The following is a 23,490-nucleotide window of genomic DNA, read 5'->3' on the forward strand; positions in this document are numbered from 1 at the left end:
TCGAGAACTTTGGCCGTGCATCGCGCACAGACAGATACACAGACAGATACACAGACAGATACACAGACAGACACACAGACACTAGTCGTATATATATATAGATGCAACTAAACATGTGCTGAATGGTTCATCAATTTATTTAAAATGTATGTGCATATTAAACTTAATATAATAATATGCAGATCTAAATTCAGTTATGTTCAAAATTGACACTTTTTATCATTGAAAATTGTACATAAAATGTAATATCCCATGACCTCCCTTCTTTGTCTCTGTTACTTCAGTATGGGTATATATGTTGTATTTTTATAGCTCAATAAATACATCATGGACTCAAAAAAATATATGATAGTGCAGATTCCGATTTGGGCGAAGAACTACTTTGCTCCCGACCTTTGACCTCGCGCCGAACAATGTGACACATTTGTATGAAGTTCCAAAATCGTATTGCACGGCTCAGAAAACCATATCAGTTGCACGCAAAAATGAATCTCAGAACTGATCTGATGTATGAGATGCAATAAGCAAACGTTTCTTTCATTATGAAAGCAATGCAGGTGGGAAAAAACGAACATTCAACTTACAAGATAACCAGATGCTAGCGAACCAAAACAAAAACACGAGTACCCTCCCCTTGCTTCGTTAGCAGACGACTTTTGAGAATCTGTCAGACCGTCCTTACCTGGCACGGTTGGGCTTCGCTATCATCAGCTGTTTCACGTGTTTTGCGAGCAAGTCTACTCTTTTGCCTGGCTCTGCAGTAAGTCCACATTGGCGATGAAGGTATCTAAGAACTTAACATGTGTGTATTTTTCCGTAATCCAGTCATATTCTTTCAAAATGCAATCAAGCGGCGGTGACAGACTTGGGTCCTGTTTTCATCGCATCAATACCAGTTTAGGTTCATGCAAACACACTCGCAAAACAGTTTATCATGTAGATACATTTCAAATAGGGAGCAAATGGTTAAATCTACATATGTGTTCCCTAAAATTTGCTTCTCTGTCAATAAGACTAATTGTATAATAATGCGTTCGAAAAAAACAACGTGGAATCGATTCTGAATCGAGTCGAGTAAGCCAAATGGGGGCCAAACCGGTTTCCCCGTTCCGCCGACCTGAAACGCAAAAGAATTGTGCGCTTCAACTAAATGGATTTCTATACGACTTCATTACTTTCTTGCAACTTATGAACCTTTACTTAACGCTTTTAAACGGTCTGAAAGTAGTGTTACCGCGTACTTATAGATGCACTCATTCGTTTTATTTTTTCAGCGACGGTCACTTAGTTTAAGGTTGCAAAAAGGCCATGTCTCGCTGAAAACACTGTTTCACACTCCACAGATCGCAAAAGTGCCGCTAGTAGTCTACACTTTGTGTTTGATGGTAGAATGGGATATACAGATTACAACACTCGTGGTTTTTTATATGGCTTGTATTTCAGTCAAGACCCAGCGGGAATATCAATCGAGAGCCACTCGCCAAAGGCTCGTGTCTCCCGATGATATTCATCCGCTGGGTCTTGACTGAAATACAAGCCATATAAAAAACCACTCGTGTTGTAACCTATACGTATGACAATTTATTTTCAAATTCGTATTTGTATATAGACTTACAATTACAATGTGTTAAGTTTGCTGTGATCGTTGTTTGGTTATATTGTTTTCTGTTCCTGTTGACCCTATTTTAAAGGCACGGTGCTAAGCCTCCTGTAAACCATCACAGATACTGCCAGGCTTTTACACACAGTACAAACACCCTTTCATTTAAACACTCATCGCTTGAGAACAATCCTAGGTGCCCTCCGTAAAGAGCGAGACATTTTCAAAGAATTTATTTTTGCGTGGTTTATCTTACCCCTGAGCCATCGTGAACCCGTGTGATCCAGTTTCCCTTTTTCACAATGTAGTCGTCAGTTAGTAATTTGAATGCGACTGGATGTGAGCTTATCTGCAAAAGCACGTTATTATGTACCTCTGATTATGCACGAAACAAACGGCTGTGGTTCACAAGAACTCTAGCGATGGCTTTTGACTGTTCAAATGAACTGGTGATAGGCATAAACCGTCGTCTGCTACGAGAACCACGACCTTACGTGACCCTGCTTCCGGGCTTTTCTTTTTTCAAACTTTAAAAACTTCGAATTGTACTGATCTTGTCTTGATGAAAAAAAAGAATTATTTTATGATTTAAGATTGTTTGTGTAACAAGCTGTCAATTTATTATTTAGATTTTAAAAGTTAGGTCTAGCGCAAAAACGCACCACGGTCCTCTGGGACAATCCGCAAAATTAATTCTTTAAAAATTGCTCGCTCTTTACAAAGGGCACCTAGGATGTTCCCGTATGGTGAGCGTTCAAATGGAAGGGTGTTTGTACTGTGTGTAAAAGCCTGACAGTATCTGTGATGGTTTACGATAGGCTTACTGTGCCTTTAAGGCAAGGGCTGGATGTAAAAAAGCATATATTCTTGCTTATCTATTACCCTCGATAATAAAGATTGTGTCTTCTCTCTCTCTCTCTCTCTCTCTCTCTCTCTCTCTCTCTCTCTCTCTCTCTCTCTCTCTCTCTCTCTCTCTAGAGCTCTCTCTCTCTCTAGAGCTCTCTCTCTCTCTCTCTAGAGCTCTCTCTCTCTCTAGAGCTCTCTCTCTCTCTAGAGCTCTCTCTCTCTCTAGAGCTCTCTCTCTCTCTCTCTCTAGAGCTCTCTCTCTCCCACTCCCCAGAGAAAGAGAGAAAGAGAGAGAGAGAGAGAGAGAGAGAGAGAGAGTGTCAACAAAGAAACTATGTACAGTGTTTGGTGTCAACAATCTACGACACGACTGCCAATTAGTCTCGGCCCGCTCAAAAAACAATGACCGAGACTTTCAGTAATTACTTCGCGTGACGTCTAACCCTCTTACGCCATAATGTGACGTCTTCAAATGACGAAATGTTAAAGTTTCTACCACAGACATACACACGCACAAACACACGCACAAACGCACAGACAGACAAAGTTACGATCGCATAGGCTACACTTCGTGAGCCAAAAATGGAAAATTGTCCTGATGGACGCCACGCTGTTGGTCGAATGATAAAGCTGGCAGTTCGCAGCTGACAACAAGGTGCACGCAGCGAGAGACAAAACCATCTAAGTGTTTTGCTTTCTGTTGCACTTTGCTTGCTGATGTATCTGGGGACAATGGTAAACGAGAGAAGAATGGAGGTTGTTGGGTATTGGTTGATAATTAGCTTTTGGGAAACAGCAGGCTATATAATCACAGAACAATTAACAACAACTTAAAATATAGTGGTGTGTGACTGAACAAACGTTTCTCTCTCTCTCTCTCTGTGCACCTGTGACAAAATAATAACAATAACAGCACTACATAAAAAAGGAAAATTGTCCTGATGGACGCCACGCTGTTAGTCGAATGATAAAGCTGGCAGTTCGCAGCTGACAACAAGGTGCACGCAGCGAGAGACAAAACCATCTAATGGCCCTGTCACACGACCGCTTTAAAGCCTGCGTATGCCGACGTATGGGACATTTGAATAAGTACGCTGGCGTACGTCGAATACGTTATGGGTACTTTATGGGTACGTTTTGTATACGTTAAGAGGACGCTGAAGCACGCTGGCATACGTCGTAGTACGCTGAGCACGCAGCAAAGTTTTGTGCATGCCTTCGGCCTTGGTCAATAAATATGAAACAAAAGACGATATGCTCCCCCTCGGACCGACAAAAAAGCTGGTCTGTCAACAACCCATCAAACATCTTATAATATACAATGTTTGTGGTGGTGGTAATGTTATATAAACACTTTTGAAACTGTGAAAAAAAAAGAAGAAACAAAGTTGCCTGTTGACTACCCAGTAAACATTTTGGGTGCGCCGCGCATGCGCCGCGCATGCACCATACACCTGCGCCGTGCATGCGCCTCATGGAACTTTGGTGCATGCGCCTCAGTCAATACTATGATCGTCCACTAGTCGACGCGGCGCATGCGTATATGGTGCGCCTGACCATCGCGTGACCATGCCTGGAGCAGGTGACATGCATGCTAGAAGTCGATGCGGCGCATCCCAAGTAATTCGAAGTAAAACAAAATTCGAGTTACTATGACTATGCATGTACGCAATCTAACTGGACACACTGTTGAAAGACATATTGTAATATCATACATGGCATCAAGCAATAATCAAGGACACAAATGGAAAACGTGTAAAGAACATGGCAAGTAATTAACACCGTTACCTACTATACAATTGATGATATATATATACCACTCACTTGCTATTCGCCTAAATGCTTGCGGTGTGCTGTGACACATGTAAGAAACCCAAAGAAACAAGAGGCGAAGCCTTCAAGGCTCACGTAAGAAATAGACAAACAGTAACACAAACTCAATCACTCCGTCACACATACACACACACACACACACACACAGTAAGCATAGGTGACACTGTGCAAGAAAGCGAGACATTTGATCTAGATCTGTCTGTCTGCATGTAGCCTACTTACAGGGACACGACTAAGAGTAATACCTAATATTCTGGACTCGCAACGAAATATACAAACAAATGACAATGAACAACGCTTCGACCTAATGGTCTTCAACAGGTTAAAAAAAAAAAATGAAAACAACAATACAAATATCAAAACGACTTATCAGAGAAGATGATGTCCTCCAAGCGCAAAAGAAGGGGGAAAGGGAGATAAATCAAAAAGAAAAATGAGCAATGAAAAATGAAACCAAAACGAAACAAACCAGAATAATAACGCTTGAAGAGCCTGAAGTTAAAAGAGAGAGAGAGAGAGAGAGAGAGAGAGAGAGAGAGAGAGAGAGAGAGAGAGAGAGAGAGAGAGAGAGAGAGAGAGAGAGAGAGAGAGAACGAACGAACGAACGAACGAACCAACTTTATTTTTCGAGGGTAATGGAGTAGATACAGCAAAGATCTTTTTTCATCCAGCCCTCGCCGAGAGAGAGAGAGAGAGAGAGAGAGAGAGAGAGAGAGAGAGAGAGAGAGAGAGAGAGAGAGAGAGAGAGAGAGAGAGAGAGAGAGAGAGAGAGAGAGAGAGAGAGAGAGAGAGAGTGTCAACAATCTACGACACACTGCCAACTAGTCTCGGCCCGCTCAAAAAACAATGACCGAGACTTTCAGTAACTCCTTCGCGTGACGTCTAACCCTCTTACGCCATAATGTGACGACGTCTTCAAATGACGAAATGTTAAAGTTTTTACCACAGACATACACAAACACACGCACAAACGCACAGACAGACAAAGTTACGATCGCATAGGCTACACTTCGTGAGCCAAAAAGGACTTTACTTTGGCGAAAAGAGCATATGCTGCTTATTTTTGTACATAACTGCTATAACTGTATTTTTTACGAACACTTACATGTAAAAAACATAGAGATATATATCTTACCATTTCACTAAGACAGCCAAAATAACGGTCAAATTATTGACGATGAATAACGCATAATAAGGGGAGATCATGATGACGTACATGTCTATGGTTGCACAGTTGCCGCCCTTGGTTCGAAAACCCGGGGAACAGAATCAGGAATATTTAGTCGCTGGAACCTATAAGGTTATACGGCGACTTATCAGATGATAATGTTTCGAACTTATCTTTTAAAAATTAAGTAAACAAATCTATGGAATATTTTGGAGTTCCATTGTGATTGGTTAAACAGATCTATCTATCTTCTTATTATTTTATCTACTGTGTTTTCATTTGAAAACAGATCCCACTAAATTCATTTAAAAAAGAAACAAGACCTATAGGCTCTCGAAAATTTGATTTTCATAAGCACATCCCCCCCCCCCCCCCCCCCCTCTTCGTTCACAAAAAATCCGCAGGCGCTAGCTCTTACGGTTAGGACGTCGCTCTCGTGAAACGTTTTGGGGAAATCAAGCTGCTTGCCGTCAGGGGCCAGATATTGTTTTGCCAATTGTTTTTTAGTGTACCCCTTCAATAGCATGATACTGTCTTAAAAGGATTTTGAAATCGCTTGAGCCGTTTCGCCGCCGAATTAAATTAAAGAAATAGCTATTTGGACTTTTTCACATTTTAAAGCTGGTTTTTTTTCTACCGTCTACACGACCAACACACAATCCGATGTACCTTTCGGCTCTACGTAAAAACAAAATTAACAAACAAACAAACCAACAACAACAAAAACCAAGCAAAACAAATACACCCGCATTTCGGAACTGCGCGGCGTCGGTATGGCGCATTGACAGTGGCGATGGTGAAACCTAGAATTTAAATGCACCGGCGCGTAGTCTCCGCGGCGTATGTCCGCGCAGGTGGGATCGCCCAAGCGACGGTGCAACACTTTATTCAGGAGAGTTGTGGGTATATATAATGCACTGATTCTTTTGAACCTGGCTGTTTCCAACTTGACACAAGTCAGTCTGCTTGATATTTCGTTATTCACATAGCCGGGGTGTCAGACTAAGACCCTTGGACCTAGAACCTTGGTAAGCAACACTGTTTTTTTTATTGATTGTGTAATCTATTCCTTGGCTTAAATTACTGTTACATCAGCAGCTTGTGTATACTATATATCTTAAATGTAACTATTACAATGTTGTTTTATTGTTTTGTTGGGCAGGTGGGCCAGTGCAAAATGAATCAAATAGTTCAAAACGTTGTGTTTTTTTTCAGATTATGGTTCCATAACATACCTATAATGCATGTGTGGCAGTGTTTTAGTCAAAAGTGTCATATTTATGTGTCAATAAAGACAATATTTGAATAGTTCTATCTCCAACGTCGGTTTTCTCATGTCAGCCATTTTTGCGGCAGTTGCATCTTGGTGGTTGCGATTTCTCTGGCTGTAATTAAGCTAGAGCAATCATTTTGTGTGCAGTTTGTGCAAAATATGATATTCTAGGAGATTACAAAAGTATTTTGTTGCAATTGTATTACAGTCATAACCAGATTATTTCAAAAAATAATTTTGCAGGGGTTACCCTAAAGATCGACGGTTGTAGCAAAGAAGTGTCCCTAACTCCAGATATGAATATGATAATCTAAATCTGCTTCGTAATCCCCTAGAGCATACCCAGAAAAATAAAATAAAACAATAGTTGGAAGTGTGACAGTCATATCTGCTAAATCATCTTATCCTCCCTGTACTCCACTTTTGTCCGTATAGTTTGACTGTTTTCGTCGCGTAATACAAAAACTACAAACCCAAAATACAAAAAGTGACTATTATTTGTCATTGTTTATTCATTTCTTTCATAAAATAACATTCAAACAAAATTAAACATTCAAGTAAAAAAAAACCATAGTGCACTGACCCACCTGCCCATAAACAATGTTCTAGTTGCTGTTTAGGCCATATCTGTTTCCATCAACAGTATGCGTATACATGCAGGGGCGGACGAGGGGGGGGGTTCTGGAGTTTCCGGAAACCCACCCCCCCCAGCCAAAAAATAACATATTTTTGTGTGTGTTTTTTTAGTTGTTAATCAGTGACAAAATCTGCTGCCTGAAACTGGTAATGATCATTCTCAGAATGCATCAGATTGCACCATTTTGCATCCTTTTTTTCAAAACCCCCCTAGCAAGCAAGGCGCTTCGCGCCGTCGGCTCGGCGCTTCGCGCTTTCACACCCATATATTCTCAATATACTTTTGGAAACCCCCCCCCCCCCATAAAATGACTGATCCGCCCCTGACATGTATAAGACCTTGGATGATCCTGTGTCAAAAGTCCGTCCCCTAAAAGTGTCCGAAAGGCCTACACATATAACACTTATTCAATCTATATTAATGAAAGCTGATCTTTCAGAGTATTGTAAAACATTTCAGAGAAAATAGCTGAGCGTCTGGTTTACATGTAATTATCCGTAATGTCACCAATCTGAACCCATACCGACGTAATGCGTGGACGAAAATTAATAAGTTCACTGTTTTGCTCGTATGATACATTCTGATAAAAGTGATTTTTGGAGTTATCATGTCAGTATTCAGTACACTTGCTTCGGAGTAATCTGAAGATCGGCATAGGTTTATAGATGTACATTAAAAATAATCATGACTCGCATGCATACAGCCAAAGGGTTGAAATACATACTTCCAAAGTTTCATTCAAGTATGACCACCAGTGTAAAATTGATACATGTAATCCTTTAAACACGATTACATTTTTGGAATGATTAGGGTGCTTTAGGGGTACCCATGCAGTCATGCGGGACCGCAGCGTGTTTTGAGAGGCACTCAGCGATACCCACTGTCACAGAAAACAGCCTGAACGTTCCATTATTTCCTAATACGTTTACATCACCAGCAAATGTCCGCTATGTAAATAAAACAGTGGCAATAATTGTAACAATCATCTGTCTGCATGCATGTAACAGAAATCTTTGATCCGAAAAGTGTGACAGATAGCCAAGTTAAAGGACCGCAACAGGCTATTTTTGGTGTCAAAAACGCGTTTATTTGCGTTTTGGCGTGACTTAGGTTAACCAGACATATGCATGCCGTAGGAAATTGTTTTCTCGCCTTTCCTCACAGGGTTTAGTTTATTTCGGAATCGTTTAGGCCATAATCTGACGAATTTCGTGGCTGAAGCGAAGCGTTTTCGCGTTCCGATCTGGCGGCCATTGTATCTCGAACGTCCGCGAGAGTACGGAAGTGGTGAATTCTGGGTAACATTTTTGATGACGTCAGAAGGGGTATTCATAGAAGCAACTTTAGCTGCTGAACCTTACAGTTTTGAGCCTGGGAGTTAAAATCAAGGGTCTGCGCGCCCCGTGATTTGTAATCATTTTTTTTTTTTTACAAATCACGTTAATGTTCCCGATATCTTCTTGTCATCCCAATAGTCATTCAAGGCACACAAACAAAATCCTTTGAGTTTTGGGGTAGCGCGACTCCGTTGATTTTGTTTTCTTTCTCCATATCATTACTAGATTGCCCCGTCGCTGGGAAATTCGGATCACTTCCTCCCAGTGGAAAGCTAGCAGCAACAGAGTCGCGATACCCCAAAGTCAAGGGAGATCTTTGGGATTTGTCTTCCTTTTTATATTTAGTCAAGTTTTGACTAAATATTTTAACATCGAGGGGGAATCGAAACGAGGGTCGTGGTGTATGTGCGTGTGTGTGTGTGTGTGTGTGTCTGTGTGTGTGTGTGTGTGTGTAGAGCGATTCAGACTAAACTACTGGACCGATCTTTATGAAATTTGACATGAGAGTTCCTGGGTATGAAATCCCCGAACGTTTTTTTCATTTTTTTGATAAATGTCTTTGATGACGTCATATCCGGCTTTTCGTGAAAGTTGAGGCGGCACTGTCACGCCCTCATTTTTCAACCAAATTGGTTGAAATTTTGGTCAAGTACTCTTCGACAAAGCCCGGGGTTCGGTATTGCATTTCAGCTTGGTGGCTTAAAAATTAATTAATGACTTTGGTCATTAAAAATCTGAAAATTGTAAAAAAAAATAAAAATTTATAAAACGATCCAAATTTACGTTTATCTTATTCTCCATCATTTGCTGATTCCAAAAACATATAAATATATTATATTCGGATTAAAAACAAGCTCTGAAAATTAAATATATAAAAATTATTATCAAAATTTTTTTTTCGAAATCAATTTAAAAACACTTTCATCTTATTCCTTGTCGGTTCCTGATTCCAAAAATATATAGATATGATATGTTTGGATTAAAAACACGCTCAGAAAGTTAAAACGAAGAGAGGTACAGAAAAGCGTGCTATGCAGCATAGCGTAACCACTACCCCGCTCTTCTTGTCAATTTCACTGCCAATGCTGTGAGCGGTGGACCACGAGTATACGGTCTTGCTGCGTTGCATTGCGTTCAGTTTCATTCTGTGAGTTCGACAGCTACTTGACTAAATATTGTATTTTCGCCTTACGCGACTTGTTTATATTTAGTCAAGTTTTGACTAAATATTTTAACATCGAGGGGGAATCGAAACGAGGGTCGTGGTGTATGTGCGTGTGTCTGTGTGTCTGTGTGTCTGTGTGTGTGTGTGTGTAGAGCGATTCAGACTAAACTACCGGACCGATCTTTATGAAATTTGACATGAGAGTTCCTGGGTATGAAATCCCCGAACATATTTTTCATTTTTTTGATAAATGTCTTTGATGACGTCATATCCGGCTTTTCGTGAAAGTTGAGGCGGCACTGTCACGCCCTCATTTTTCAACCAAATTGGTTGAAATTTTGGTCAAGTAATCTTCGACGAAGCCCGGACTTCGGTATTGCATTTCAGCTTGGTGGCTTAAAAATTAATTAATGACTTTGGTCATTAAAAATCTGAAAATTGTAAAAAAAAATAAAAATTTATAAAACGATCCAAATTTACGTTTATCTTATTCTCCATCATTTGCTGATTCCAAAAACATATAAATATGTTATATTCGGATTAAAAACAAGCTCTGTAAATGTGAATGCCCCTGCTAAGGAGCCTTCTGTGTATTTAGATTCTTTTTGTTTTGCTTGTGTTTTTTAGTCTTGCTTCTAGCTTGACTCGCATGCGACTTTCCGTGGTGGTGGCTTCCCCTTTTTCTGATCTCCTTCTCACCTCTTTTCTTTCACTTTTCTCACTTTTGCCCCTATTTGTTCCCTTTTTGCAACCACCTCTGTAGGTTCGCGTGCGGGTCTAGCCCTCTCTTTATCTTTTATTTTTCTTTATTAAGTATGAGCGTCCTGGTACGACCTTTGTTTTTGTTGTACTGACTTTAAATATTGTAACGAACAAATTCATAAACGAGAGTGTGGCCGGCGTTTTTCTGATATTAATTTCATGTGCCTGTATGGCTCACGCTGGGCATCATGCGAGCCTATGGAGTTTTTCCCCGGAGAGCACGGGACGCATGTTTTGCAACAGTAATATTGTAGTAACGCGCAGTAATTTTTAGTTCACCTCTGTGGTGGATAGCCTGTATTCGTCGTCACTTACTGGGAAGCCGTTCACGGAACAAGATGTTTTAGTATAGATATATTTTTTTTGCTCTGTTCCGGGGCCCAGTTTCTTCTGCCAGCCTCCAGTTTTGTTTTAAGTTATTTTGTAGTTCAGGTTCAGTTGCTCGCCTTGAGTCTGTTTTAGATTATAGATGCTGTCAAAGGCGAGTATCATTTTCTGCCTCCATTCTGTTCTTTTATTTACCGAATTCGTGTAATTTTCGTTTCGAATCTTTGTTTGTTATGACTTCTTTCCGTCTCTGTGTCTTCTGTCCGTTTCTTTGTCTTACGTTTTTATTTATGCAAGGTAAGAGCTGAGACTGTTCTGTTTATTATGATTTGACTTTAAGCCAGTTTTTGTTTGCTAACTTTCTGTAAGATTTTGGTTCATGTTCTCGAGTCGTATTTGTATTTCTCCGTCCTGTAATGTTGATCAGCTTTCTTTTCACTGCGTGTTGTTTCTTGTTTAGTTAGCCTAGTGTGTCCTACGTTTTTTCTATGTAGGGTTTTCTAACATATTTTGTCTTGGTGATTTTTTATTGATCGGCCGCCATCTTGTTTCGGCCGCCATTTTGACGTCCATCTTTGATGTTTATGTTTTTAGGACACCTTTGATGTTTAGTTTGATGTTTCGAATTCTAAGTTTAGTTTTTTCTTTCTATCAGTTTCCACCGCTCCGCGCTTCTCGCTCCATGCTCCACGCTTCACACTCTACTGTTCTGCACTCTCACTCAAGCTAGTCCGTTGTACTTTACATTTTAGCTTTAATTCACTTTCTAAACTTAGATTAGTTTTTCCGCCACGCTCCGATATAGGTTACTTAGCCTCTCCATAGATTTATGTTTAGCCTTTTATATATTGATATTATGAGCTGATTCCGAATTACTATGACATCGACAAGTATTCACAATAAACTTTAATTAATTTTCCAATTCTAGTGTTCGTTTTGTTTTGTGAGCGCGTCGGTTCTTTATAGCACCAAAATTACATTCTCCAAAATTTATATAAGCCATCTCAAAACCTAACAGCTACTCAAGGGCAAGCACAGTAAATTAAATATATAAAAATTATTACCAAATGTTTTTTTTCGAAATCAATTTAAAAAACACTTTCATCTTATTCCTTGTTGGTTCCTGATTCCAAAAACATATAGATATGATATGTTTGGATTAAAAACACGCTCAGAAAGTTAAAACGAAGAGAGGTACAGAAAAGCGTGCTATCCTTCTCAGCGCAACGAATACCCCGCTCTTCTTGTCAATTCCACAGGCACTGCCTTTGCCACGGGCGGTGGAGTGACGATGCTACGAGTATACGGTCTTGCTGCGTTGCGTTGCGTTCAGTTTCATTCTGTGAGTTCGACAGCTACTTGACTAAATATTTTATTTTCGCCTTACGCGACTTGTTATATTTAGTCAAGTTTTGATCTTTATTGTCCCATCGCTGGGAAATTTGGGTCGCTTCCTTCGAGTGAAAAGCTAGAAACAACAGAGTCGCGCTACCCGAAAGTCAGTGAGTCTATTAGATTGTTTTTCTCCATTTCTTTATTGTCCCATCACATTCCACAACTTGGACACATACCAAAACTTGGACACATGACGATATTACCACTTCTTTTACACATACCACAACTTGGTCACATACCACAACTTGGACACATACCACATCTTGGATACATACCACAACTTGGACACAAACCACATCTTATACGCATACCACAACTTGGACACATACCATAACTTGGACACATACCACATCTTGGACACATACCACAACTTGGACACATACCACAACTTGGACACATACCACATATTGAACACATACCATAACTTGGACACATTACCACATCTTGGACACATACCACAACTTGGACATATACCACATCTTGGACACATACCACAACTTGGACACATACCACATCTTGTACACATTCCACATCTTGGACACATACCACATCTTGAACACATTCCACATCTTGGACACATACCACAACTTGGACACATACCACAACTTGGACACATACCACAACTTGGACACATACCACATCTTGAACACATTCCACATCTTGGACATATACCACAACATTGCACATATTGGACACATACCACAACTTGGACACATACCACAACTTGGACACATTCCACAACTTAGAAATTTCCACAACTTGGACCACAAACGCGACTCTGTTGCTGCTAACTTTTCACTGGGAGGAAGCGATCCGAATTCGCCAGCGATGGAGGAAAATAACGAAATTGAAAAAGAAAGAAAAACAAATCTAATGGATTCCTTGACTTTGGGGTAGCGCGACTTTGTTGCTGCTAGCTTTCCACTGGGAGGAAGCGATCCGAATTTCCCAGTGATCGGACAATAGGCTGAACAGAGATTTTTTTTAATTTTTTTTAATTTTTGTTTTACAAATTGCGGATTTAGGTTCGACGTAATTTGTACAATATTTTTACATTTTTACAAACCACGGGTTAACAGCTCAGTTGGAGGTTTAATTGGTGCCAGTGTGTAGACATACAGGCTGGGGGAGTGGCTTAGGAGCGAGCAGATAGCTGTATCGTTATCAGCGTCTGTTACTGGAGATCGTTCTTACAGCGGCGTCCGAGTTGAGACGGAAGTGTCCCACCTATTTGGGTTGATAATCGGGGATTAATGTAGAATTGTATCCTCTTGGTCAGGTTTGAGGCACAAAGTGTACGAGGAAAAAAACATTCTCTCTCAAGGGGGGAAGTAAAATGTCTGCCAGACTCAGCAAATAGATTAGGCAGCCAATGATCACTGTTGTGAGTGTAGTTGAAGTTCTATCGAATTTGTTGTTGGCTATGTTGTTGAAGACGTATAATTATGTTCTCGAATTTAAGTTGATGTTGTTGTTGTCGTCGTCGTAGATGAAATCAAGGTTGTAACGTGTCAAATCATTCGTGTTCCACCTACAGTTTATCAGTGTAAAGCTGTTGTTGTTGACATTGTAGTTGTTCTTGGTTTTCGAGTTGTTGTCAGTGTTATTGTCGTCGTTGTAGTTGTTACCCAGTCGGATAGAAACAAATAAAAACTCAAGCCTGAGTCTTTTTTTTGCAACTCCGAACATTCGGCAGCAGCACACTCTCTCGGCATGATGTCGGGAGCACGCGCGCATCCACAGCTGCAGCAAAGACGCACACCGAGCGTTGCTACTTTCGCTTCTGGCTCCCCCTTGTGACGTCACAGCCAAGGGCTTGCCGCCGCGAGAAATTTGAAGTCTCGCGTAGCAGACGAATTTGGTCGCTTTTTGAGCATGCATTTTGTGTAAAATTAGACTGATGCAACACAAAACCTGAGATTTACTGATCGGTTTTTGCATCTGTAGATGCTTACCTATATCATTAAATCAACCCCAACTGCTTTATCTGACCTTAAAAAGAGCCTGTTATGGTCCTTTAAGTGCCTATAAAGGTGTAGACAGTTTATTATTATGATGAAGAGCTTATATAGCGCGAACCACAATTAACTGTGCTCTCCGCGCTTTACATATTAATTTCTGCCGTTTGAAATGGAATTTTTTATAGACAGACAGACAAACAGACATTTTTTACACACAATATATAACGCATTCACATCGACCAGCAAACCTCAAGCCTGTTAGGCGAGCCTTCACCATTTCACGGCCTATTATTCCAAGTCAAACGGGTATTTGGTGGACATGTTTACCTATGCCCATACAATTTTGCCAGGAAAGACCCTTGTCAATCGTGGGATCTTTAACGTGCACACCCCAATGTAGTGAACACGAAGGGACCTCGGTTTTTCGTCTCATCCGAAAGACTAGCACTTGAACCCACCACCTAGGTTAGGAAAGGGGGGAGAAAATTGCGGCCTGACCCAGGATCGAACACGCAACCTCTCGCTTCCGAGCGCAAGTGCCACTCGGCCACCCAGTTCCGAATGAATGCTTTGATTATGGTACACACATGGGTGCAATACATTCTTTGCCGAGTGCATGTAAAGTATTGAATACTACGCTTTTTGTGTGCTAATTTTGCTGTTTTGGATGGTTATTGCGGTATTGTGGTGAACATGAACAGGCGTGAGTTAAAAAAAAGATAGGTTGAAGCAGCCTGCATGCAACTGAGCCCCCCTCCCCTCCCACACAAAAAAACCCACAAAAAAACAGGCATGAGTTAGAATGATGCGAGTCAGGTGTGTGTATGTTTGATCTGCATGAAAAGAAGCGAACTCCCCTATAGCTTATCTCTTGTGCGGAAAATCTCATTCGTCTGGCTTTTGTGCAAATCGGATATTGACAACAACAGCTGCAGGATATACCTTGAAAACGTGTCCTCAAAACTTAGTAATATAATTATTTAGTGACGGGTCCTGGGTGTCCGAAAATTTCCGCTTTGTATGTGAGAGCTTTTCAGTTTCATTCCAGAAACGGACACATCATTATGTCTGGGCTGAAGAGCGAGGTCAAGAGGTTCGCCGAGACACACTGTGAAGAAGATGTCTCGGCTTTCAAGGCTTGTTACAACGTGGGTCGCCCGGGCATGTTGCCCAACGAATCTACGCAACAGTATCATAGCTGGAGCTCAGAGTACGAACAGGTACATTACATTTGTAGTCTTTTTTTTTTAACAAAACTAGATTTAAACAAACTTGCGAGGGTCTGAAAAAAATCTTGCAGTGCCTCTTCAAAACTGCAAGAGTACGAACAGGTCAATAACATGTGTACAGTCTGGGTTTTTTTTTAAACAAAACTAGATTCAAACAAACCTGCGAGGGTCTGAAAAAAATCTTCCAGTGCATCTTCAAAACTGCAAAGGTACGAAAACTGAACTGCACCTGTACCGTTGACACGCAGCGTTGGTAACTAGATTAAAAACAAGTCGCGTAAGGCGAAAATACAACATTTAGTCAAGTAGTTGTCGAACTCACAGAATGACACTGAACGCAACGCAACGGAGCAAGACCGTATACTCGTAGCATCGTCACTCCACCGCCCGTGGCAAAGGCAGTGCCAGTGAAATTGACAAGAAGAGCGGGGTATTCGTTGCGCTGAGAAGGATAGCACGTTTTTCTGTACCTCTCTTCGTTTTAACTTTCTGAGCGTGTTTTTAATCCTAACATATCATATTTATATGTTTTTGAAATCAGGAACCGACAAGGAATAAGATGAAAGTGTTTTTAAATTGATTTCGAAAAAAAAAAATTTGATAATAATTTTTATATATTTAATTTTCAAAGCTTGTTTTTAATCCAAATATAACATATTTATATGTTTTTGGAATCAGCAAATGATGGAAAATAAGATGAACGTAAATTTGGATCGTTTTATAAAAAAAATGTTTTTTTTACAATTTTCCGATTTTTAATGACCAAAGTCATTAATTAATTTTTAAGCCACCAAGCTGAAATGCAATACCGAAGTCCGGGCTTCGTCGAAGATTACTTGACCAAAATTTCAACCAATTTGGTTGAAAAATGAGGGCGTGACAGTGCTGCCTCAACTTTCACGAAAAGCCAGATATGACGTCATCAAAGACATTTATCAAATAAATGAAAACAACGTGTGAGGATATCATACCCAGGAACTCTCATGTCAAATTTCATAAAGATCGGTCCAGTAGTTTAGTCTGAATCGCTCTACACACACACACAGACACACACACACACACACACACACACACACACACACACACGCACATACACCACGACCCTCGTCTCGATTCCCCCCTCTACGTTAAAACATTTAGTCAAAACTTGACTAAATGTAAAAAGAAGAGGCATACACTATAAACTATACACTGTAAACAATAAATTAAACCCTATAAACGCGTAAATGTGAGAAAGTTTCTGAACAATTCGTCTTCAAAGCTGACAAAATGTGTAATTACCCTTCAACTATAAACGAGTATACATGTTTCGTCCGATTTTGCTTATTTGTGTGACATACTGTTATCATTTTGCAGTAAAGTCAGAACTTGATTTACCTGAAGCATACGATATGGAGACAGTGCATTTTAACAGAGTATGGGTTGTGTGCGGCCACAGCATACGTTTAGTCTGTTTGACACAGACATAGACATTTAAACTGAACTGCCACTGTTCCTCGAAAACCCTGTACTCTTTCTGCTGCGTTAAATGATATTTGTATCAATCCACTAATGGAAAATGGCTTTGTACTCGAAACTCAAATCAGGGAATAGTTTCCAGCAAATTCTAAGCCATAATGTTACAATAACTAATTACTTTCATACCATCATGACGAAGGCAGTTTATCTGCTGAAATATTGAGAGAAAAAAACATCTAACCGGGTTACTGATGTGTCCACGTTTAAATCCACTCGTGTTGTAACCTATACATTATATGTATATACGGTGACTGATAGACGGTAAACTGCATGTCTATAGGTGAATCATTGAGTAGTTATATACTCTGAACATTTTTAGTAAACATTGATATTTTATGATTATACAAAGGTACGTCAGACGAGAAAGAGATTGCTACAGTTTTGTTGGTAATAGTTAAAACTTCTATATCGATCTTTGACGTGTTTGAAGGAAAGTATGACTGTGTCAGCCATTTTGACACAAAGAAAGTAGTATTGTGAGTTGAAAGAATCGTACGCAAAGAACGTAGTATTGTGAGTTGAAAGAATCGTACGCAAAGAAAGTAGTATTGTGAGTTGAAAGAATCGTACGCAAAGAAAGCAGTATTGTGAGTTGAAAGAATCGTACGCAAAGAAAGCAGTATTGTGAGTTGAAAGAATCGTACGCAAAGAACGTAGTATTGTGAGTTGAAAGAATCGTACGCAAAGAACGTAGTATTGTGAGTTGAAAGAATCGTACGCAAAGAAAGTAGTATTGTGAGTAGAAAGAATCGTACGCAAAGAAAGCAATATTGTGAGTTGAAAGAATCGTACGCAAAGAAAGTAGTATTGTGAGTTGAAAGAATCGTACACAAAGAAAGTGGTATTGTGCGTTGAAAGAATCGTACGCAAAGAAAGCAATATTGTGAGTTGAAAGAATCGTACGCAAAGAAAGCAGTATTGTGAGTTGAAAGAATCGTACGCAAAGAAAGTAGTATTGTGAGTTGAAAGAACGTGGTATTGTGAGTTGAAAGAATCGTACGCAAAGAAAGTAGTATTGTGAGTTGAAAGAATCGTACGCAAAGAAAGTAGTATTGTGAGTTGAAAGAATCGTACGCAAAGAAAGTAGTATTGTGCGTTGAAAGAATCGTACGCAAAGAAAGCATTATTGTGAGTTGAAAGAATCGTACGCAAAGAAAGTTGTATTGTGAGTTGAAAGAATCGTACGCAAAGAAAGCAATATTGTGAGTTGAACGATTTCTACGCAAAGAAAGTAATATAGTGTGTTGACATTTATTTTTACACAACACTCGTTAAATGATGACAAGACTGAATTTCTTCTTTTCTCTGGAGCTTCCTCTTCGACCACTTCCTTTCCAGCCTCCATCACAGTAGGTTCTAGTGACATTTCTCTCCCTGATAGTGCTAGGAATCTTGGGTTCATCATGGACTCCCACCTCTCAATGAAACAACACATCAAAAAAGTCTGTCAGACATGTTACTTTGAGATCAGAAGAATAGGTTCCATAAGAAAATTTCTCACTGTTGATGCCACTAAAACTCTCGTTACATCCTGCATTCGGTCCAGATTAGATTACTGCAACTCCCTTCTCATAGGCTGCCCTGACTCCACTCTCCAACCCTTGCAAAAAGTACTACACTCTGCTGCACGTCTCATTTTCAGAGCACAGCATCGACAGCCCTGCACTCCTCTCATGAAAGAACTTCACTGGCTTCCTGTATCTGAACGTATTAGGTATAAAGCTGCCTGCTTCTGCTACAATATCATCTCTGAATCGGCACCTGCCTATCTTTCTGAACTGGTCTCCCTCTACACTCCCTCTCGCACCCTTCGTTCTTCTGATGATGCTCGACTTCTCCGTCAAGGTCGCTTTAAACGCAAGGCTCATGGCTTCCGCACGTTTTCGTATTATGGACCTCAGTTATGGAATTCACCCCCCTTTCAATTACGTCACTCTCCATCCGTTTCATCTTTTAAGTCCAATTTGAAAACTCACTTGTTCCAACAACACTACGGATAGTTCCTTAGTATAGAGTCTGGGGATGTGAGATGTGCATGATGTGTTGTTTGAATATGACAGTGATTGTATGATTTTTGTATACATGTATTGTTGTCACGCGCTTTGAACTTCTGATAAGGCGCTTTATATTTATAATTATTTATTATTATTATTATTTAAGTTATTGAGACATCCCAGTGCACTAAGGGATTTATAGAGCAAATCGAGAAAATTCATTATTGAACGAAGCGCATAGCGCTGAGTTCAATAATTATTTTCGAGATTTGCTCTATAAATCCCTTAGTGCACTGGGATTGTTTCAATAACGATATTGTCAGTACCGCCAGAGAAAAAAGAAGATTCAAAACGCACATTTTGCAACGCGCATTTGGATAGGCGTAACTGTGTGGTCAGGTTTGTGTCACTGGATCTACTTTTGTGTGGGCTGTCTCAAGTGTGTCGTGCTTTCGTCACACGCAAACTCTTGTTTTAATTTCTGTTGGTAAATTCCAGTGAAGCGTTAAGCTAAAAAGTGATGACCTTTCACAGAGACCTCATTTAAACTCGGAGAAAGGACTGTACCCTTAATTATTTGCGATTCGAAACCTTCATCGAGCTTCGACAGATTGACTGTGCAGAGTGTTGCCCCTTGAATTGACTCCGGCCAAGGCCACGGTTAGCAGACTCTGATTTTCAAAGTAAATGTGGTATGTTTCTTCTGTTGTATCTTCACTTTTCGGGGAGACTGGTACTATTATATATGAACCGTAAGAATGCTGTGAACTCTACACGTAGTATGTCCCCATCGTTTGCTTGTTCACATTTGCCCAACATGTTAATTTGCTGCGAGGTTTATGTCGTCTGCTAGGGCGGCAAGGGCAAGCGAACCACGGCACTGCACTGCAGTCTCATTTCAAAAACAACAATTGCTCGTCTGCATGCATAAGGCAGGCTGGTAATAAGTTTTATACATGGTAAGAACGTTCTTAACCCTACACGTTTTCGATTCCGATTGTTGTTGCCTTGAAATAATAATTCGGAAACCATTCATTTACTGAACTGATGCAGTCGTAAATTTCAGTGTAATCTAGTCTGCTACGTATATATTTCAAATGCTGATCTAGTTCAGTGGTACGTTATCGGAATAACACTTGTGTTTTCTGTTAGCTGCTGGGAATTGTATACTAACTCATCATTTGGTAATGTGGATAATAAGCTACGGCATAATTATGAGAAGATTCTTCGCAAGTCGAAACTGAAAAATAGACACAGCGGGTTCTATTTTTAGATAGTGGCAACTGTGGCACAGGCACATGCAATCTGTCAGAAAAAACACTTCTGCTTTAATTAAGAAGCAGGAATTTATAGTATTTTGGTATTGTGGAGAATATAAGCTACATGTCATTAATTAATTCTGAGGCTGAGAGCACAGTCTCGCTTAGGCAAAGGGCGGAAGAATACGCTCTATGGAAAAGTTAGCGCACTCCAAGAGTGCGCTAACAGTTTTAGCGCATCGCCATTAGCCAATCAACTGGTTCACATCAGTCATGTGACACCAGTACTTACTGACAATTATTATTATTATTTAAGTTATTGACACATCCCAGTGCACTAAGCAGGCATGAAAATTCTCCGTATTTTCCGTATTTTTTTAAAAAATAAACCGTATTTTTTTTTATTTTCCGTATTTTTCCTTTTTTTTCCTCCCTAGTCATAGTTATAGTAAAATAGTTTTGGGGCCATGTTTGAATCCGATTTTAAGGCTCAGATAGCCCCAGGTTGCACCAAATTGCACCCTTGAAAAATAAATTTCCAATCCGGGGGAGTATGCCCCCGGACCCCCCAAGAAGTCTTGGCGCTACGCGCCCGCGAAACTAAGCGCTACGCGCCTTCGAATTTTGTTTTCAGTATTTTTTTGGCTTTCAGTTTTCATGCCTGACTAAGGGATTTATAGAGCAAATCGAGAAAATTCATTATTGAACGAAGCGCATAGCGCTGAGTTCAATAATTATTTTCGAGATTTGCTCTATAAATCCCTTAGTGCACTGGGATTGTTTCAATAACGATATTGTCAGTACCGCCATAGAAAAAAGAAGATTCTAAACGCACATTTTGCTACACGCATTTGAATAGGCATAACTGTGTGGTCAGGTCGTGTACAGTAAGATCTACTTTTGTGTGGGCCGGTGTCTCAAGTGTGTCGTGCTTTCGTCTCACGCATCTTAATTTCTGTTGGTAAATTCCAGTGTAGCGTTAAGCTGAACAAGGATGATCTTTCAGAGATACCTCATTTGAACTCGGAGAAAGGACTGTGCTCTTCATTATTTGCAATTCGAAACCTTCAGTCGAGCTTCGATGGATTGACTGTGCGGAGTGACTCCCCTTGAATTGACTACCCCACGAAGGACTCGACGGTTCGCACATTTTCAAAATAAATGTGGCATATTTCTCGTGTTGTATCTTCACTCATCGGGGAGTCTGATACTAACTATGAACGGTAAGAATGTTCTGAACCCTACACGTATTATATCCCCATCGTTTTTTCGTTCACATTTGCCCAACATGTTAATTTGCTGAGCGGGGTTTATGTCGTCTGCTAGGCAAGAACAATCGAACCACTGCAGTCTGCACTGTCACTGAGTCTGCACGAATGAGCCAGGTAGGCTGGTAATAAGTCTTATAATTATATGGTAAGAACGTTCTGAACCCTACACGTTTTCGATTACGATTGTTCTTGCCTTGAAATAATAATTCGGAAACCATTCATTTACTGAACTGATGCAGTCGTATTTCAGTGTAGTCTGCTACGTATGATAGAGTCGATCGAATCAGTCTTCCAAATGCTGTGTACGTTATCGGAATAACACTTGTGTTTTCTGTTAGCCGCTGGGAATTGTATGCTAACTCATCATTTGGAAATGTGGATGATAAGCTACATGCCACTAACACGGCATGTGAGAAGAATCTATACAAGTCGGCGAAAATGAGATGAAACACAGCGGCTTCTATTTTTAGATCAGTGGCAGCCGCACTGTGACACAGGCACATGCAATCTGTCAGAAAAAACCCACTTCTGCTTTGATTGAGAAGCAGGGAATTTATGGTCATTTGGTATTGTGGAGAATATAAGCTACATGTCATTAATTAATTCTGAGGATGAGAGTACAGTCTCGCTTTGGCAAAGGGCGTAAGAATACGCTCTGTGGAAAAGTTAGCGCACTCCAAGAGTGCGCTAACAGATTTAGGCGCATCGCCATTAGCCCATCAACTGGTTCACATCAGTCATGTGACACCAGTACTTACTGACAATTATTATTATTATTATTATTATTATTATTATTATTATTTAAGTTATTGAGACATCCCAGTGCACTAAGGGATTTATAGAGCAAATCGAGAAAATTCATTATTGAACGAAGCGCATAGCGCTGAGTTCAATAATTATTTTCGAGATTTGCTCTATAAATCCCTTAGTGCACTGGGATTCTTTCAATAACGATATTGTCAGTACCGCCATAGAAAAAAGAAGATTCCAAACGCACACTTTGCTACGCGCATTTGAATAGGCATAACTGTGTGGTCAGGTCGTGACGTACAGTAAGATCTACTTTTGTGTGGGCCGGTGTCTCAAGTGTGTCGTGCTTTCGTCACACGCATTTTAATTTCTGTTGGTAGATTCCAGTGTAGCGTTAAAGCTAAACAGTGATGATCTTTCAGAGAGACCTCATTTGAACTCGGAGAAAGGACTGTGCTCTTCATTATTTGCGATTCGAAACCTTCAGTCGAGCGTCGATGGATTGACTGTGCGGAGTGACTCCCCTTGAATTGACTACCCCACGAAGGGCTCGACGGTTCGCACATTTTCAAAATAAATGTGGCATATATCTCGTGTTGTATCTTCACTCATCGGGGAGTCTGATACTAAATATGAACGGTAAGAATGCTCTGAACCCTACACGTATTATATCCCCATCGTTTTTTCGTTCACATTTGCCCAACATGTTAATTGCTGAGCGGGGTTTATGTCGTCTGCTACTGCTAGGCTAGAACAATCGAACCACTGCAGTCTGCACTGTCACTGAGTCTGCACGAATAAGCCATAAGGCAGGCTGGTAGATCTAATAAGTCTTATAATTGTATGGTAAGAACGTTCTGAACCCTACACGTTTTCGATTACGATTGTTCTTGCCTTGAAATAATAATTCGGAAACCATTCATTTACTGAACTGATGCAGTCGTATTTCAGTGTAGTCTGCTAGAGTCGATCGAATCAGTCTTCCAAATGCTGTGTACGTTATCGGAATAACACTTGTGTTTTAAGTTAGCCGCTGGGAATTGTATACTAACTCATCATTTGGTAATGTGGATGATAAGCTACATGCCACTAACACGGCATATTATGAGAAGAATCTATGCAAGTCGGCGGAAATGAGATGAAACACAGCCGCTTCTATTTTTAG

At 40.2% G+C, this 23,490-nt stretch overlaps 1 protein-coding gene across 4 annotated transcripts in view; it reads left to right on the forward strand.

Annotated features, from left to right (window-relative positions):
- The first annotated feature begins 629 nt into the window (after positions 1–629).
- The window catches only part of LOC138951987 (methyltransferase-like protein 27), a 32,296-nt gene continuing 9,435 nt past the window's right edge, over positions 630–23,490 (forward strand). The window contains exons 1-2 of one of the 4 annotated variants that reach the window (XM_070323558.1): positions 6,341–6,475; positions 15,353–15,524. In XM_070323558.1, the coding sequence (XP_070179659.1) occupies positions 15,369–15,524 (156 nt within the window). In that variant the 5' untranslated portion in view covers positions 6,341–6,475; positions 15,353–15,368. Of the gene's footprint in view, positions 784–6,340; positions 6,476–10,420; positions 11,103–15,341; positions 15,525–23,490 lie in introns of those variants that run through there. The other 3 variants (XM_070323557.1, XM_070323560.1, XM_070323559.1) reach the window with 3 other exon arrangements.

The sequence above is a fragment of the Littorina saxatilis genome, linkage group LG17, assembly GCF_037325665.1.
Source record: "Littorina saxatilis isolate snail1 linkage group LG17, US_GU_Lsax_2.0, whole genome shotgun sequence".
NCBI lineage: Eukaryota > Metazoa > Mollusca > Gastropoda > Littorinimorpha > Littorinidae > Littorina > Littorina saxatilis.